The following is a 20,060-nucleotide window of genomic DNA, read 5'->3' on the forward strand; positions in this document are numbered from 1 at the left end:
AGGAAATAAAGAAAAACTCTTCTCAAGGCAGAATAAAAGCAACATGGGGCATTTTGGTGGAGGGTGGGGATGAGGTGAGGAGGAAGGTAGAGAGGGAACATTAAAGATGGATTGTGAAAATTCAGTCAAAGTTACCCAAAGTTGGTAGATATGTTTCATTTTCCATAAAACTTGTTACAATACAGTTTGTCAGGTTTTCTTCCATACTGCTTTGCTCAATTTTTAAAAATTATCCCAGTGTCTAGATATTAAGAATTTATATAAATTCCAATATCTTGGAACTTTGGTAAATAGCAGAGCACAGTGTTTCTCTCCTTCTGGATTATTTTGACCCAAACCAAATATAAGTGTTTCTTATATTTATTTCCCTGAAGATTGAATTAGAATTTTCAGTGAGGTATCAGTAATGGCACAAGCAACTATTAGTCAACTATACAAATTGTCATATGATATAGATTTGATTTTAAACCAAGAGCTGAGTTTACTTAGATGATAGTTTTTTTAATTGTTACTGAGGGAAATTTCACCTTGTGAAATGTCCAGATATTGATGGTATAAATGGCATTGTATTGGATTTTAACTGGTAAATTGGTAAATTCCTTAATGAAAGGACAGATGAAAAAAGATTTCATGTAACAATGGAAAAAATTTTAGTCACTTAGCAAAGAGAAATGAGTTTACGTTTATATCATATGATTAAGATTTTTCACCATACTATTGTACTAAAAAATCAATGATGAATTTGAAAATTCTAAGCATTTTTGTTTTAAATGCTTTTTTTTTTTTAAGTTTATAGGAAAATTTTTCAGCCTTGCTTCAGAAATAATGCTTTTGCCTCAGTGGGTTCATTTTCCTATGGTGCGTTTGGATTGTGAAGATTTGAAGACAGGCCTAACAAACAAAGCAAAAGCCTTTGCAAACTTATTATTAAATGACATAGCTTCAAAACATAGGAAAGAAAATGAATGGTAAGTAGAATTAGTTGCCAAGTAGAATTAGAAATTAGAATTAGTTGCCAAACTGAGAATTACAGGGCTAGAAGAGGTAGTTTGCTGATAACAATTCTTGTTTAAAAATAAAAGATTAACATGTAAGTAGTTACAAGTTTTTCTCTATTGATGCCTCCTAAGGAGGTTTCTTTGTGGTCCTGTTGGTCTGGTTTCTTCTCATTTGATACTGTATGAGACTAGTTTTGAGGCAACCCAGGATTTTTTTCAAATAAGAAATTGACATAAACCAGCATTTGGATACAGGTTGCACAATAATGGAAAGACCACAGACTTTCAGTGATATTGGGAAGATCTAGGATCATTCCTGACCACAATATTTACTTGTTGTGTCACCTAGTTTATTTTTTGCATCTGTAAAATGGAGATAGTAATACCTAGTTTGCAGCGTGGCTGTAAGATTGGATTCATGAACTACTAGCTGAATGTGTCATGCAGATGTGTTTTATGTGTCTCATATTGTGTTGTATTTTCTTCAAACAAATTTTGAATTTGCTATCAACATTTCAAACTTAGGAGAGTACACACACATACACACACACACGCACTCCAGATCCTTATTTCTCTTGAAGAAGTTGGAAGACCTTGCCACACTGGGCTTGCAGTGGTAAATGGAGCTGAGAAGCACCTTTCCCTTTGACAGGGAGAATGTCCCTGGTTCATTCACCCAGTGTTCAAGCAACTGATCCTCCAACTCATTTAACTCATTTGTTACCTGTCTGGCCCCTCTTAGTTTGTAACTTCTGTAAGGATGTGTAGATATAGATGTATGTTGAATAATGTAAGATAATTTATACTTAAGTATTTTAAGATACCTTAGTGAATTAATTAATTATTTTAGGATATTACAGTTTCTATTTTATGGTAATCATAATGACACTAAGTGTGATATGTTATTAGTTACTACAATTATAATAAAGCAGAATGTTATGTCAGTATTTGCAGTGAATTTGAAGCAATTAAAGAGCATGCATTAAAAGTCCCTGAGACAACAGAAGAGATGATGGATCTTGTATCTTATGTAGAAAAAGCCCGAACAGTAGGAATTCATGAGTTGGTTTCACGGATCAAGGTAAGAATTTTTAATATATAAGAATAGATAAAAAGCAAATTTCTTCTGTATAGCACAGGGGATTCTATTCAATATCTTGTAATAACTTTTAATGAAAAAGAACATGGAAATGAATATATGTATATATATGCATGATTGAGGCATTATGCTGTACACCAGAAACTAACACATTGTGAATGACTATACTTCAACTAAAAGAAGAAAAGAATTTTAAAAATTTACATATTTTAAAAGTTTTTTTCATTGTGAGATATGATAAACATATTGAAAATGTATAAAGCATATAGTTAAACAAAGTTATAATGGAGCACCTATGTTGCTACCACGCAGGTCAAGAAATAGAATATTGCCAGCACCCCAGAAGCCCTCTGCTTATGACTTTCTGATCATAACTAATTCCCTTCCTCTATCTCCTATAGATGTCCACTTAGTTTCTTGATTTATAATCATTTTACAATGTTGTGTCAAATTCCAGTGTTCAGCACAATTTTTCAGTTATTCATGGACATATACACACTCATTGTCACATTTTTTTTCTCTGTGAGTTATCATAACATTTTGTGTGTATTTCCCTGTGCTATACAGTGTAGTCTATTCTACAATTTTGAAATCCCAGTCTATCCCTTCCCACCCTCCACCCCCCTGGTAACCACAAGTCTGTATTCTCTGTCTGTGAGTCTATTTCTGTCCTTTATTTACGCTTTGTTTTTGTTTGTTTGTTTGTTTTTGTTTTTGTTTTTTAGATTCCACATATGAGCGATCTCATATGGTATTTTTCGTTCTCTTTCTGGCTTACTTCACTTAGAATGACATTCTCCAGGAGCATCCATGTTGCTGCAAATGGCATTATGTTGTCAGTTTTTATGGCTGAGTAGTATTCCATTGTATAAATATACCACCTCTTCTTTATCCAGTCATCTGTTGATGGACATTTAGGCTATTTCCATGTTTTGGCTATTGTAAATAGTGCTGCTATGAACATTGGGGTGCAGGTGTCATCCTGAAGTAGATTTCCTTCTGGATACAAGCCCAGGAGTGGGATTCCTGGGTCATATGGTAAGTCTATTCCTAGTCTTTTGAGGAATCTCCACACTGTTTTCCATAGTGGCTGCACCAAACTGCATTCCCACCAGCACTGTAGGAGGGTTCCCCTTTCTCCACAGCCTCTCCAGCATTTGTCATTTGTGGATTTTTGAATGACAGCCATTCTGACTGGTGTGAGGTGATACCTCGTTGTAGTTTTGATTTGCATTTCTCTGATAATTAGTGATATTGAGCATTTTTTCATGTGCTTTTTGATCATTTGTATGTCTTCCTTGGAGAATTGCTTGTTTAGGTCTTCTGCCCATTTTTGGATTGGGTTGTTTATTTTTTTCTTATTGAGTCATATGAGCTGCTTATATATTCTGGAGATGAAGCCTTTGTTGGTTTCACTTGCAAAAATTTTCTCCCATTCCATAGGTTTTCTTCTTGTTTTATTTCTGGTTTCCTTTGCTGTGCAGAAGCTGGTAAGTTTCATTAGGTCCCATTTGTTTATTCTTGCTTTTATTTCTTCTAGGAGAAAATTTTTGAAATGTATGTCAGATAATGTTTTGCCTATGTTTTCCTCTAGGAGGTTTATTGTATCTTGTCTTATGTTTAAGTCTTTAATCCATTTTGAGTTGATTTTTGTATATGGTGTAAGGGAGTGTTCTAGCTTCATTGTTTTACATGCTGCTGTCCAGTTTTCCCAGCACCATTTGCTGAAGAGACTGTCTTTATTCCAATGTATATTCTTGCCTCCTTTGTCAAAGATGAGTTGACCAAAAGTTTGTGGGTTCATTTCTGGGCTCTCTATTCTGTTCCATTGGTCTATATGTCTGTTTTGGTACCAATACCATGCTCTCTTGATGACTGTAGCTCTATAGTATTGTCTGAAGTCTGGGAGAGTTATTCCTCCAGCCTCTTTCTTTCTCTTCAGTAATGCTTTGGCAATTCTAGGTCTTTGATGGTTCCATATGAATTTTATTATGATTTTTTCTAGTTCTGTGAAATATGTCCTGGGCAATTGGATAGGGATTGCATTAAATCTGTAGATTGCCTTGGGCAGTGTGACCATTTTAACAATATTGATTCTTCCAATCCAAGAGCATGGAACATCTTTCCATTTTTTAAAGTCTTCTTTAATTTCCTTCATCAATGGTTTATAGTTTTCTGTGTATAATTCTTTCACCTCCTTGGTTAGATTTATTCCCAGATATTTTATTACTTTGGGTGCTATTTTAAAGGGGATTGTTTCTTTACTTTCTTCTTCTGTTGATTTATCGTTAGTGTAAAGAAATGCAACTGATTTTTGAACGTTAATTTTGTAACCTGCTACCTTGCTGAATTCTTCAATCAGCTCTAGTAGCTTTTGTGTGGACCTTTTAGGGTTTTCTATATATAGTAACATGTCATCAGCATATAATGACACTTTTACCTCTTCTTTTCCAATTTGGATCCCTTTTATTTCTTTCTCTTGCCTGACTGCTGTAGCTAGGACTTCCAGGACTATGTTGAATAGGAGTGGTGATAGTGGGCATCCTTGTCTTGTCCCAGATTTTAGTGGGAAGCTTTTGAGTTTTTCACCGTTGAGTACTATGCTGGCTGTAGGTTTGTCATATATAGCTTTTATTATGTTGAGATATGTTCCCTCTATACCCACTTTGGCGAGAGTTTTTATCATAAATGGGTGTTGAATTTTATCAAATGCTTTTTCTGCATCGATTGAGATGATCATGTGGTTTTTGTCCTTTCTCTTGTTGATGTGATGTATTACACTGATTGATTTGCGTATGTTGAACCAGCCTTGTGTCCCTGGGATGAACCCCACTTGGTCATGATGTATAATCTTTTTTATGTGTTGTTGGATTCTATTTGCTAAAATTTTGGTGAGGATTTTGGTGTCTATGTTCATCAGTGATATTGGCCTATAATTCTCTTTTTTTGTAGTGTCTTTGCCTGGTTTTGGTATCAGGGTGATGGTAGCTTCATAGAATGAGTTTGGGAGTATTCCCTCCTTTTCAATCATCTGGAAGAGTTTGAGAAGGACTGGTATGAGTTCTTCTTTGTATGTTTGGTAGAATTCCCCGGTGAAGCCATCCGGTCCTGGACTTTTATTTGTAGGGAGGTTTTTAATTGCCATTTCTATTTCCTTTCTAGTGATCAGATTGTTCAAGTGTTCAGATTCTTCTTGATTCAGTTTTGGTGGACAGTATGTTTCCAGAAACTTGTCCATCTCCTCTAGGTTATCCAGTTTGGTTCCATATAGTTTTTCATAATATTCTCGTATGATATTCTGTATTTCTATTTTGTTTGTTGTAATTTCTCCATTTTCCTTTCTTATTTTGCTAATTTGTGCTCTCTCTTTTTTCTTCTTTGTGAGTTTGGCCAGAGGTTTGTCGATTTTATTTACTTTTTCAAAAAACCAGCTTTTGGTTTGGTTGATTTTTTCTATGGTCTTGTTAATCTCTATTGTATTTAATTCCTCTCTGATCTTTATTATTTCCTTCCTTCTGCTGCTTTTTGGGGCTTTTTGTTCTTTTTCTAATTCATTCAGGTGGTGGGTTAAATTGTTTATTTGAGATTGTTATTCTTTTTTGAGGAAGGCCTATATCGCTATAAACTTCCCTCTTAGCACTGCCTTTGCTGTGTCCCATAGGTTTTGAGTGGTTGTGCTTTCATTATCATTTGTCTCAAGGTATTTTTTAATTTCAGCTTTGATTTCCTCATTGATCCATTGTTTTTTCAATAACATATTGTTTAATCTCCATGCTTTCCTTTTTTTCTCCTTTGTTTCTCTGTTGTTGATTTCCAGTTTCATGGCATTGTGGTCAGTAAAGATGCTTGAGATAATTTCTATCTTCTTAAAGTTGTTGAGGTTTCTTTTGTGCCCAAGTACATGATGGATCCTGGAAAATGTTCCATGTGCACTTGAAAAGAATGTATATCCTATTTTTTGGGGGTGTAATGCTCTGAAAATATCCACCAAATCTAGTTTTTCTATTGTAGTATTTAATTTCTCTGTTGCCTTGTTTATTTTCTGTCTGGAAGATCTGTCTAGTGATGTTAATGCAGTGTTACAATCTCCAACTATGATTGTATTCCCATCAATATCCCCCTTTATCTCTGTTAGTAATTCTTGTATGTACTTAGGTGCTCCTATATTGGGTGCATATATATTAACGAGTGTAATATCCTCATCTTGTATCACTCCTTTAATCATTATAAAATGTCCTTCTTTATCTTTCTTTATGGCCTTTGTTTTAAAGTCTATTTTGTCTGAAATCAGTACTGCAACACCTGCTTTTTTGGCTTTTCCATTTGCATGGAATATCCTTTTCCATCCTTTCACTCTCAATCTATATGTGTCCTTCTCCCTAAAGTGGGTCTCTTGTATGCAGCATATTGAAGGTTCTTGCTTTATTATCCAGTCTGCCACTCTGTGTCTTTTGACTGGAGCATTTAGTCCATTAACATTTACAGTAATTAATGATAGATGTGTGTTTATTGCCATTTTGAACTTATCTTTGCAGTTGAATTGGTATATCCTCTTTGTTCCTTTCTTCTTCCTTTTGTGGTTTGGTAATTTTCCTTTGTATTATCATGGACTTTATTTAATTTTTGTGACTCCTTTGTAAATTTTTTGCTTGTGGTTACCCTTTTTTGTAAATCTATCAACCCATTACTATAACTGTTTTTATTAAACTGATAGTAACATGATCTCAAACCCAACCTACTGTTAAAAAAAATTTAAAAAGAAAGAAAAAAATATTCTATATTTCCCTGCCTCCCTCTCCCACTCTCAGTAATTTGTATGTCTTCTTTTATAATTTCATGTTTACTTTATTTGTAATTCATGAATTATCACCATTCCTGTTGTGTGTTTCTCATTTCTGTAGCATCCTGCTGCTTTTCTATTTAGAATAGCCCTTTCAATATTTCTTTTAGCATGGGTTTAGTGTTGCTAAACTCCTGCAGCTTTTTTTTGTCTGTGAAACTCTTTATTTCTCATTCTATCCTCAAGGATAGCCTTGCTGGATAAAGGATCCTAGGCTGCATCTTTTTTTCATTCAGGGCTTTGAATATATCTTGCCACTCCCTTCTGGCCTGTAGTGTTTGTGTAGAGAAATCAGCTGAGAGCCTTATGGGGGTTCCCTTGTAACTTACTCTTTGCTTTTCTCTTGCTGCCTTTAGAATCATTTCTTTATCCTTGACTCTGGCCATCTTGATTATGATATGTCTTGGTGTGGGTCTATTTGGGTTCTTCCTGTTTGGGACCCTCTGAGCTTCCTGTACTTGGATATCTGATTCCTTCTTTAAGTTTGGGAAGTTTTCAGTCATGATTTCTTCAAAAACCTTTTCAATCCCCTTTGATCTTTCTTCTCCTTCTGGGACCCCTATGATGCGAAGATTGGGACGCTTTCTATTATCCCATAGGTCCCTTATGCTATTTTCATTATTTTTTATTTGCTTCTCTTGTAGTTCTTCTGAATGGGTGCTTTCTATCGCCCTGTCTTCTAGATCACTAATTCGTTCCTCTGCATTATCTAGTCGGCTTTGCACAGCTATTAGATCATTCCTCATCTCTGTCAATGAGTTTACCCATTCTACTTGGCTCTTCTTTATAGCTTCAGTTTCATTTTTGACATATTTTATATCTCTAAACACTATCTCTTTTAATTCCTTCAGCAATTCGATCACTCCTTTTTTGAAATCTTGATCTAGTAGGCTATCGATGTCTATTTCGTTGATCTTTCTTTCAGGGGATTTCTCTTGTTCTTTTAATTGGGAAAGGTTTTTCTGCTTCTTCGTCTTGCTCATACCTCTTTGGCATTGTGGTTTATGGAGTATCAGTCGTTTATTTTGGTCCTTAAGGATTTTATCTCTCTGATGCCTATTTAGGAATAGAACTTAGGAAAAAAAGAAAAAAAAATAAGAGAGAGAGAGAAAGAATTTTAAAAGAAGGGAGAAAGAGGGTTTGAAAACAGTGTATAATGAATAATAGAAGAGTGAGTTGAAGCAGAGTATTAATCGGGTCACTTAGTTTCTACAGTAATCATACTTTTTCTTTAATTCCACCATGTGTGCATCCTCATAAAAGTTTAAAATTTTTTTTCTCTTATAGTTTCTACATTTAGCAGTATGCTTATGCCTTCCCAGCACAAAGTTATAAACCTATTCACCTATATTGTGCATAATACCCTCTAGGCCCATCCATATTGTTGAAAATGGTAAAATTGTATTCTTTTTTGTGTCTAGCTAAGTAGTATTCCATTCCAGTATGTATCTTTTACCCATTTTTCTTTTGGGTTGTGTGTCCTTTTTTTTTATTGATTTGTAAATAGGTTTTTAAAAATTGTGATAAAATATAACATAAAATTTACTATCATAACCATTTTAAGTGTATAGTTCAGTGTAGTAGTTTTGAATATATTATTGATAAATACCCATTCCTTTACTTTGTAATTTATTTAAATTTTTATTGGTGTTTGATGAACAGAAGTTCCTAATTTTAATTTAGTCAAATGGAGCAGTCTTTTCTTTTATAGGTAGTGCTTTCTGTGTCTTGTTTAAGAAATCCTTTCCTGGGGGAGGGTATAGCTTAGTGGTAGAGTGCAGCGTGCTTAACATGCACAAGGTGCTGGATTCAATCCCCAGTACCTCCATTAAAAGCAAACAAATAAGTAAATAAACCTAATTACCCACTCCACCAAAAAAAAAAAAAAACAAAACCAAAAAAACCTTTCCTATCCATGGTCAAGATGTTTTTCTTGTATCCTTTTCTGGAAGTTGTTTAGTTTTGCCTTTCAGGTTTAGGTTTTCAGTCTTACTGAATTTTATTTTTGTGAATGATGTGAGGTGCTATTTCATTATTTTTTCATATGCATAAGCAATTATGTATTTATTGAAGAGTCTATATTTTCCTTACTGCTCTGTGATGCCATCTCTCTTATATATCGTGTCCATGTATATGCAAATCGGTTTTAAGACATTCTAATCTGTTTTATTGGCCTTTTTGTCTATCCTTATGTCAATACCACATTAACTTAATAACAACAGCTTAATTGTAATAGCAATAATAAGTCTTGATACCTGGTAGAGCATGTCTTCCTTCCCTGTTCTTCATCAGGTTTCTTGATTGTTTTTGGACCTTAGTATTTTCATGTAAATTTTAGAATTAGATGATCACATTACATAAAATAACCTTTGGGGATTTAGATTGAGACTACATAAAATTGATAATAAATTTAGAGAATTAGAATTAGCATTTTTTCAATATAAGTTTTAGAATCAATTTTTCATATTCCACAAAAATCTTCTGGGACTTTGATTAGAAATACATTAAATAGATGGGGAGAATCAGTACATGCAATATGGAGTCTTCCAGTTCATGATATATCTTTTATTTACCTCTTGTTTAACATCTCTCAGTATTTTATAATTATCTCTGTAGAGTTTATGCACATCTTCTGTTATACTTTCAGGTACTTAATCTCTTTTAATGTTATGTTAAATTATATATTAATTTTTTCATCTTTCAGTTACTTGAATACAAAAATACAATTAATTTATATAAATAATTAATGAACTTTATTTTTTTAGAACAGTTAGATTTACAGAAAAACTGAGCACATACTACAGAGAGTTCTCATATTACACACACAGCCTCACACACTCAATTTTCTCATTATTAACATCTTACATTAGTATGGTACATTTGTTACAGTTAATAAACCAATATTGATACATTATTAACTAAAGTCCATAGTTTATTCAGATTGCTTTAGTTTTTATTGAAAATCCTTTTCTTGCTTCAGGAACTCGTTGAAGATACCACGTTGTATCTAGTTGTCATGTCTCCTTAGGTTCCCCTTGGCTGTGAGAGTTTCTTAGACTTTCCTTGTTTTTGATGATCTTGAAAGTTTTGAGAATCTGGAAATTGGCTGATATTTTGCTCATGATTAGAGTGGAGTAGTGGGTTTTTAGGAGGAGGATCACAAAGGTAAAGTGATCACATCATACCAAGGGTACATATTATCAACATGACTTGTCACTATTGATACTGACCTTGATCATCAGGCTGAAGTTGTTTATCGTGTTTCTTCACTCTTTTACTCCCCCTTTTCACACTGTCTTCTTTGGAAGGAAGTCACCATATGCAGCCACACTTAAGAACAGGGGAGTTGTGTTCCTTTAAAGTGGAGTAGCTACATCATTTATTTGGAATTATTCTGCATGGGAGATTTGCTTCTTCTCCTCCAGTTATCAATTTATTCAATTATTTATTTGTATGAAGTTATGAATTTTTATTTTATACTTTTTACATATAATATAAAATTATTTTGTATTCAAATTAATAATTATCACTAAATTTTTTCTTAAATTTTTAAAAGATTTAAAATTTAAAATTTATATTTTTTATTTCTCTTTTTAATTTTAATAGTTTCTTTTAGCACATCTGCATTATATAACTTATAAATAATGACAGTTCTGGTTTTGTACTCATTAAACATTACACATTTTCAAAACTTTATTTTCTTTGCTGCAGTGGTTTGGTTAGGACTTCTAGTATAATGTTGAACAGAGGCTATCTTGATCCCAGTCTCAAAGTTAAAGCCTTCAAGATTTCACTCTGAAGAATGAAATTTGCAATAGGTTTTTTATAGGTACCCTTATCAGATTAGTAAATTATCTTTTATTAGATTTTTAAAAAAACATTATTAGGAATGGCTGTTGAATTTTATCATTTTTTTGCATCTGTTGAGATGATCATATGCTTTTTCTCCTTTAATCTATTAATATAATTAATTACATGAATCAATTTTTATTAGGTTAATTTCTACATGCGATATAATATATAATGCATTTTGCACATTATATTATATACATATACATCATACCTGTATCTCAAAACAAAAACCTTAAATTAGCCTTTGAATCTGTATTTCAGTTCTTAAAAATTACAGCACTGCATATGGATCAATGAAGGCTATAGTGGGTAAAGATATTAAACTTCTCTACTCAGGTAAAACTACTGGTTTTAAAGGTTTTGTTTTTGTTTTTTGAGGTTTGTTTTTGGCCATTCACTCCTAAACTGTTTCTGGAAAATTGTTATATGCTAATGGTAGGCAAAAAGGTGGTAATGTCATTGAAGATGCAAAACAAAATAAAGGATGCTAAAATCTTCATCTCCAGAGATTCAAAAATTAAATACATAAGAATAAAAAATGTAAAATTCTTTAAATGTAAAAAAATTTAAAGGGTTGCTGAACAGAAGCTGCATATTTGATCACCATTTTTAGTCATATACAAGGAGAGTCAAGAATACCATTACGTTAAGTCAACTGCAAGTAAAAACTTTTAAAAAGCTCTTTTGGGGGGGTGTAAAAATCTGTAATTGTGTGTTATGAAACCAAATAAATAATCCTATAGTTATTGAAATAACTGATTTGGGTGATATGAAATATCAATTAGTAATCTAAGTCAGATGGAAATTTGAGAGTATTAGAAATTACTGTTGGTTTTTCTCTTTTTCATAGTGCTTTAGATTTTCTATATGGTTTAATATATCTGGAGTTTCTTCCATAGGAATCCAAACGCCGGATGATTTACTTTTTTGATGTATTTCTATTTCCTCAAGAAGACTTAGCTTTAAATTCAGCTGTCCTTATGTGGCCTTGGAAAATTAATCCTGTCTTTGATGAAAATGATGAGGTAAATATATTTTTCAGTATGTATTTTTGTATTCTGATATTTTAAGCACAGTGTTCATTTAATGTTCATACATACTTGCCATATACCTTTAAGAAGTAACTTCATGTGTCACTATGAGTTTGGGGTTAGCAACATTTATGGTCCTGCAGGCTTCAGGCAGACTGTTAAGCTTAACTCAGAAGGTTGTAAAAAGTGGGATTGGCAGTAAGAAAGTCAGAATTATTATTCAAATTAATAATAATAATAGTAGTAAATACTGTGCTAAGTACTTTCCACATATTAAATCATTTAATACTCACTAAATTCCCAGGCGCTCCTATTTTCCCTATTTCATAGATAAGAAACATGTCTCTCAGAGAAGTTAAGTAACTTTTCCAGTCTCACCAAGATAAGGAGTAGCAGATTCAGGATTTTATATAAGACTGAATGTAGTTCAGATTTTGAAAAAGTCCTAATGTAAACCAGTTTCTCTGAAGTTGGGAAGTGAGATGGTATAGTAATGAGAAGCATGGACTTCAGTCAGATAAATCAGAGTTCTAATCCAGATTTCAATTTTCTGACATTGGACATGCCTCTTACCCTCTATAAGCCCAAGTTTCTGCATCTCTGAAATGAGGATAATAATACTTGTAGTAATGTAGGTAAGATGTTTAACAAGTCTGGAGGTAGCAAGTGCTCGATAAACAATAGCTTTTATTATTTTCCCAGAATCTGTTAAATAAAATATCTATTTAATAAATAAGAATTTTTACAGTCACTTTGGAGATATAGGAAGGGTTTTCTGTGTTGTTCATTATTCTTTGCATTTTTATGTCAATGTTTTATTTTTGTACAATGTTTTATTTTTACTGCTCTGATGGTTTTTGTTACTATACAAAGTGTTCAGATTTCTGATTTGATAATTCTTTGCTTTGTAACAAAATAATTAACATGTTTAAATTGTCTTTTGAAAAGCTCATCGAGAATGCTAAACATAAAAAAGAAAATGAGCTAATAGCCAAGAGAGAGAAACTGATTTTGGAAATAGAAAAGGAATCACGCCGTATGGAAGAGTTTGCAGAATTTGCAGAACTGGACCGCATGCAACAGGTCTGATAAATATGTAAGACAGTAGCTATGGCAGGCTCGTAGATGAATACAGGACATGTTTGCAATAATTTAAAAATACAGAAAAACATGTGCTTAGTAAGGCAAACAGGGGCCTGACTCTTAGGCCTGGAACTGCTGCTAATCTTTTTTTGTGATTTAGTTTCTATTTGTAAAATAGACATAACCATACCTTTTGCCTCTGTCTTAGTAATGTTGTGAAATTGATATTTAAAGCTGCTATATAAATGCAAGGACATAGCCTATGCTGTATTATATAATCCTATTTTTATAACGTTACTTGGCTATTTCTTGAGATAAAAAATTTTTTGCTTTCAGTATGTAACAGATGTAAGACAACTACAAAAACGTATCCAGGAATCTGAGGAAGCGGTTCAATTTATTAATAAAGAAGAGGAACTTTTCAAATGGGAATTGACAAAATATCCTGAATTGGATAAATTAAAAGTTAACATTGAGCCATATCAGAAGTTTTTTAATTTTGTTTTGAAGTGGCAACGAACAGAAAAACGGTAATTTCTGGTAATGTAATAAAAAATTAAGGAAATGATATAAAAAGATGTGTAAAATGTACATTAATTTTTTTGTTGGTATTTGCTAAGTTTAAAAGTAGGACTTATCTGTCCATTTGAAAGAAAAGCCAAATATCATATAGGAGAAGCATCAAATATTGGAAACTAACCTTACTAATATAATATCTAAACTCTCACTTGGGTTTTCCAGGGTTGATTCTTTTTTTTATGCAATTAATTAATTTGACTAATTTGACTAATATTTACACCGAAAATTAGAAGTATGGAGTCACATCTCCATTTTATTTGGATACCGTTAGTTGTCCATTTATAGTCTGATTCATTTTTAGGGCATGCAGCATAGCTGAAATGATGGTTTTAGTCTTGTCACTCAATTATCAGCTCTATGTGTATGGCTGAGAAAAACCATTAGTTGCTCCTGCTCTCAGTTTTTTCTCTTATAAAATGAAGGGCCTAGCCGAAAGAATCTCTAAGGCCCTTGCAGACACTAAAAGTCTCTGAGTTTATTATTATTTTTTCTCTCAATTCAGGTGGATGGATGGAGGGTTTTTGGATCTTAATGGGGAAAGCATGGAAGCTGATGTAGATGAATTTTCCCGAGAAATTTTTAAGACACTGAAATTTTTCCAATCAAAGCAAAAGAAGGAATTACAAGAAAAAAGAAAAGCAGCAAAAAGACGATCTCTGGAAGAAGAGAAACTTGAAGAAGAACCAAAAGAGAATCCTACTATTACTATGTGCGCTACAGTAATGGAGCAGATAAAAGTTTTTAAGGTATGAGCACATTTAATGACATTTTAGAAAGCCCTGATAGAGCTATTCACATCATGTGCTAATGAAGGCAAATAGAAAGACTGGAAAGCAAAATCAAAATTGAATCCAGAAAACTTGATCTGTTATTGAATTCATGCTTCATTCTTTCCTGATGAAGTCATTGAAATCAATTTCTTCATAGAACAATGCTTGACAAATAGAGAAAACTATAATGACAGCTACAATGATATGAAGAGGATAAAAAAATTAGTAGAACAAATCAGCCTATACTATAGGCAGCAGCACAGGGTAGCAGTTAGCTGAGAAAGCTTTAGAGTCACACTACCAAGGTATATATCACAATATAAATTTGCTTGGTAGTGGCAGTATGCCACTTGGGCAAGATATTTAGCCTCTCATCTCATTCATAGAGTTTCTGTGACAGTGGATAATGCATCCAACTTCCCAAGGCAGTGGTGGCAGAAGATGTATTGGTAGTGCCGTCTCCACTGTCACCATACTCAAGAGTGCAAAACTCTGTCCTGGGGTTTTGAGCATTGTCCTTGTCTGTGCCTAGCACTCTCAGAGATTTTATGAGCTGCTTGAAAAATTTTTTTAAGTAACAACTTAAAATTATTTTCAATATTTAATACACTTGCATGGTTAAAAAAAGGTATATCTGAAAATTCTCCTTCCTGTGTTTCTCACCTGTGTAACTTAGGTTGTCAGTGTTACTACCTCCTTGTGTATACTTCCAGAGTTTTTTACACATGTAATAATGTGAATATATATTCTAATCCTTCCATATTTTTACATAAAAATAGCATACTGTATGTATTATTTTCCCCCTTTATCTTGGAAACATTTTTTTCATTCTTTTTGTACCTATATAATATTATATGTTGGTGTAAAATTTCTGTGTATAAAGGTGTGACTACAAAGTAAACTGCAGAAGAGTAAATCCCAGGTCAGAATCTACAGTTGAATTACCTTCTGTGTGTGTTTTATGAGTATATACTTCCCGCCTACTTTGGTTTTTTTTGTTTTTGTTTTTAAACTTTTTTTGTTGAGTTATAATCATTTTACAATGTTGTGTCAAATTCCAGTGTAGAGCACAATTTTTCAGTTATACGTAAACATACATATATTCATTGTCACATTTTTTTCACAATGAGCTACCACAAGATCTTGTATATATTTCCCCGTGCTATACAGTACAATCTTGTTTATCTATTCTACATATGCCTGTCAGTATCTACAAATTTTGAACTCCTAGTCTATCCCTTCCCACCCTTCTCCCCCTTGACAACCACAAGTTTGTATTCTATGTCTATGAGTCTGTTTCTGTTTTGTATTTATGTTCTTTTTTTTTTTCAGATTCCACTTATGAGTGATCTCATATGGTATTTTTCTTTCTCTTTCTGGCTTATTCCTGCCTACTTTGACAACAGAATATCATCAGACTTGAATTTTTGCTGATCTGCTAGGAGAATTTTCATTTTTTTTTATTACATAAAGGGTTAAGCATATTTTTATGTATTTAAGAATATTTTATATTTCTTTGCCTGTGATCTGTTTGGTTATATTGTTGTCTATTTTTAAATTGAGTAATTGGTCTTTTTCTTAATGATATCTAGGACACGATCAGTCCTAGAAACAGGACTAGGGAGATTAGGCTTTATCTCTGATATGCTTTGCAGATATTTATTATTTGCTTTTTGACTTTGTTTATGGTGGCTTTTGTGCTGCAGAAGCCCTTTTTAGAAATGTAGTTATTAATTTATCTTTCTTTTCTATTATGTCTACTGGTTTTTGAATTATAGTTAGAAATGCCTTCCCCATTCTAAGACAATGTTTTTTTCTAGTACTTTAATATTTTTCTTCTAGTTTATTTTATTCTAGTTTATTATTTGTTAATATTTTATTGAGGATTTTTGAGGCTGTGTTCAGGAGGAATATGATCTTAATTTTCTTTTCTTATAATGTCTTTGTCAAGTTTTGATATCAGGATTATGTTGGCCTTATGAAACAAGTGGGAGGTTTTATCTCTATGTTCCAAAAGAGTTTTGTATAAAATTGTTATTTTTTCTTAAATATTTTAGAGAAACATTCACCAGTGAAACCATTGACCTAGAGCTTCACGGGAAGGATTTTGAAAACAGTTTTAACTTCTAAAATATATAGGGATATTTAGATTTTGTGTTTAATTTTGTGTCAATTTTGGTAAATTGTATTTTTCAAAGAATTTTTCCATTTTTTAAGTTGTTGAGTTTATTGCCATAAAGTTGCTCATAACATTTATTTATTATCTTTTTAATGTTTGTAGGATCTATAGAGATAACTCCTTTTTCATTCCAAATATTGATAATTTTAATTTTCTCTCTATTTTCTTAATCAGCCTAGTTAGAGATTTAGTTATAGTTTATTGTTAACATTTAAGCCTTTGATCATTTTAAAATTTATCCAGATGATACTCTTTTCCTTTCTTATCAGCACCATCCACTACCCCTTTCTTCATAGCAGTGTGTTACTATCATCTCTGGAAGCCATCTTGAGATGAAAGAAAAACAAATTGTCCCAATATCACCAGTAGTATCACTAAATTTTTTGCTTGCTATTTCTTCTTATTCTTTTCAGCCTCCTAATATTGGAAGGTCTTCAGGCTCATTCATCCGTCCTTTTCTCTCTCTACTCTCACTCTCTAGATGCTTTTATTAATCTCATTAAAAAAAAGATGAATTTAAATACCATCTATAAGCTAGCAACGCCCAAATGTTTAACTCCAGCCCAGACCTCTCTTCTAAGTTTTCCAGCTCTTAGTTACATTGATTTTTTTTCCTTTTTTCTTTCTTTCTTTCTTTTTTTAGTTTCTGTTTTATTTCCACTCTTGTCTTTATTTCCTTCCTTCTATTATCTTTGAATTTTGTTTGTTCCTCTTTCTCTAGTTCCTTCAAGTGTAAAGTTAGATTGTTTATTTGAGAATTTTCTTGTTTCCTGAGGTGGCTTGTTTGCTATAAACTTTCTCCTTAGAACCGTTTTTACTGTTTCCCATAGATTTTTGAATGTTGCATTTTCATTTTCATGTGTCTCAAGGTATTTTTAAATTTCCTATTTGAGTTTTTCAGTGACCCAGCGGTTCTCTTTTTTGTGTGTGTATCTGTTGTAAGTTTTTGGTTTGTGGTTGTCAGAAGGGTCATATATAACAATCTATAAATAGGTGTCTATTTTAAGTTGATGATGTCTTAAGTTTGAATGCCTTACATTTTTAGTAACCCCCCAAATGTTTTATGCTTTTGATATCATATTTTACATCTTTTAATTTTTATATCCCTTAACAGCTATTGTAGATATAATTAATTTTACTACTTTTGTGTTTTAACCTTCCTACTAGCTTTATAAGTGGTTGATTCACCTCTATTACTGTATGTTTGCCTTTCCGGTGAGATTTTTCCTTTCATTATTTTTTATATTTTTAGTTGTGGCCTTTTATTTTTCATTTAAGAAGTCCCTTTAGCATTTCATATAAGGTCTTTTTGATGGTGATAAACTCTTACAGCTTTTGCTTGTCTGCAAAACTCTTTCTTTCTCCTTCAAAATGATAACCTTGCCAGGCAGAGTATTCTTGGTTGTAGTTTTTTCCTTTTATTATTTTGAATATATTGTTCCACTTCCTTCTGGCTTGCAGAGTTCTTGCTGAAAAGGGTGCTGATGGTCATATGGGAGTTGCCTTATACGTAACTAGTTGCTTTTCTTTTGCTGCTTTTAAGATTCTCTCTTTATCTTTAATTTTTGTCACTTTAATTATGGTGTGTTTTGGTGTGGACCTACTTGGGTTCATCTTGTTTGGGACTCTATGCCTCCTGGACCAGAATGTTTGTTTCCTTCTCTAGGTTAGGGAAGTTTTCAGCTAATATTTCCTTAGATAAATTTTCTGCCCTTTCTCTCAATTTTCTCCTTCTGGGACCCCTATAACATGAATGTGAGTAGGCTTGATATTGTCTCAGACGTCTCTCAAACTATCCTCGTTTTTTTAAATCTTCTTTTTTCTTTTTTCTGCTCAGCTTGGGTGGTGTCCACTACTCAGTCCTATAGATCACTGATCTGTTCTTCTGTATAATCCTATCTACTTTTGATTTCTACTAATGTATTTTTCATTTCAGTTATTATATTCTTCAGCCCTGATTGGTTCTTCTTTATATTTTATAATTCTTAGTTGAAATTCTCACTGTGTTCATCCATTCTTCTCCTGACTGGATTGCTTCTCTACCCCTCCTACCCATCTTGTTGTCACTCCTTTATATCTTCAGTTATGGACATCTTTTCTGCTAGTCTTCAGGTCATTCTCATAGAGAGTTGCTCTGTAAGTAGTTGTAATTTTGCTGTGCTCATGGGAGGAGATGAGTTCAGGGTCTTTCTGCTCTGCCATCTTGACCCTGCTCCTCCCCCATACCTTTTATGTATTTATGTTACCTCAGTGGCTGAGACACTCAATACAGTGTTGATTTAAAGTATTAATAATAAGTATGCTTATCTTGTTCCTGATTTTAAAGAAAATGTTCTAATATCAGTATCAAGAGCAATGAACTAAGTTTTTTGTAGAATATTTAATTTTTATCTCCAAACAGTTACCTTTTGGCATTTTGGTGCAGGCTTTTCCCCATATATGTTATGTGTGTATGTGTATTTATAACTATATATTATAATATGTTATACTATATATTTCTCCATGTAATATGTAGAATAAACTTAACTTTGTATTTACATAATAATATGACCATTTTAATTACCATAGCTTTATCATATACTTTAATATTTTATAGAACATTTACCCCTTTGCTTTCTTTACCGTTATAATCTTCCTGGGTATGTTTATTTGTGCAGATGAACTTTAGACTAATTTTGTTAGTTTTTCTCCCACTCCAAATCTAACTGGATTTTGATTGGGCTCACTAAATATATTACATAATTTCAAGTGTTTATATATGGAAATCACATGAGTAACTCATTATTATTTCTATTTTCACCATTAGGACTATATCCCTACTGTCTCCATCCTGTGCAATCCTGGAATGAGATCACGTCACTGGAAACAGTTGTCAGAAATTGTAGGCTATGACTTGACTCCAGACTCTGGAACTACACTGAGGAAAGTTTTAAAATTAAACCTTACACCATACTTGGGAAAATTTGAAGTAATAAGTGCAGGTGCAAGCAAGGTAAATATGAAGATCAACTGAAATACCTTATTTGATGAGTTTGTTAATCAAATAATCAGTTTTTGTTGTGAATGTATCGTACTGGATAGCAGTGGGAGGACATGGGGGAAAGTGGTAGAAGATCACTCTTATTTTTCCCTACAAAGTACGTGCTTCTGTACAACTTCCTTGTCCTGAATCCAGACTACAAATTGTTCCTTTGCTGTCTTCTTGATTCTGCCACATTCTGATATGCATGGATGATATGCTAATCTTGATATATAATTTTCCATTATGAATACAGAATACGTGTGTGTGTATGTGTGGCATGTGATGTTTGTGTATTCTAGTAGAGTAAGTATGGCCTTCTAGTGTTCTTGAAATACACTGAAAACATCTTCAGACTGTAGACTGCAGAAAAACCACTTCAGAGAAAATCCAGCAGGTCTTTCATTCTGTTGTCTAGTTTGATACTGACAGCAGTAGTTTTCAGAGCAAGTGAATTTTTAAAAACTATGTTGTCATTCTCCATAGGACTTTTTAAATTGTTTTAAAATTTTTTCTGACTTAAAGACCGTTGCAGATTATCTTAAGAAAATGGCTGTGTAATGTACCAATGCTTACTGAATTCACTAGGGAAAGGTAATATAGTAAATAA

At 32.8% G+C, this 20,060-nt stretch overlaps 1 protein-coding gene across 1 annotated transcript in view; it reads left to right on the forward strand.

Annotated features, from left to right (window-relative positions):
• The window catches only part of DNAH12 (dynein axonemal heavy chain 12), a 151,200-nt gene that overhangs the window by 33,356 nt on the left and 97,784 nt on the right, over positions 1 to 20,060 (forward strand). The window contains exons 13-19 of the mRNA XM_064496402.1: positions 790 to 968; positions 1,944 to 2,079; positions 11,689 to 11,814; positions 12,769 to 12,903; positions 13,240 to 13,433; positions 13,985 to 14,228; positions 19,238 to 19,423. Of these exons, the coding sequence (XP_064352472.1) occupies positions 790 to 968; positions 1,944 to 2,079; positions 11,689 to 11,814; positions 12,769 to 12,903; positions 13,240 to 13,433; positions 13,985 to 14,228; positions 19,238 to 19,423 (1,200 nt within the window). The remainder of the gene's footprint in view (positions 1 to 789; positions 969 to 1,943; positions 2,080 to 11,688; positions 11,815 to 12,768; positions 12,904 to 13,239; positions 13,434 to 13,984; positions 14,229 to 19,237; positions 19,424 to 20,060) is intronic.

The sequence above is a fragment of the Camelus dromedarius genome, chromosome 17 (assembly GCF_036321535.1).
Source record: "Camelus dromedarius isolate mCamDro1 chromosome 17, mCamDro1.pat, whole genome shotgun sequence".
NCBI classification, from domain to species: Eukaryota; Metazoa; Chordata; class Mammalia; order Artiodactyla; family Camelidae; genus Camelus; species Camelus dromedarius.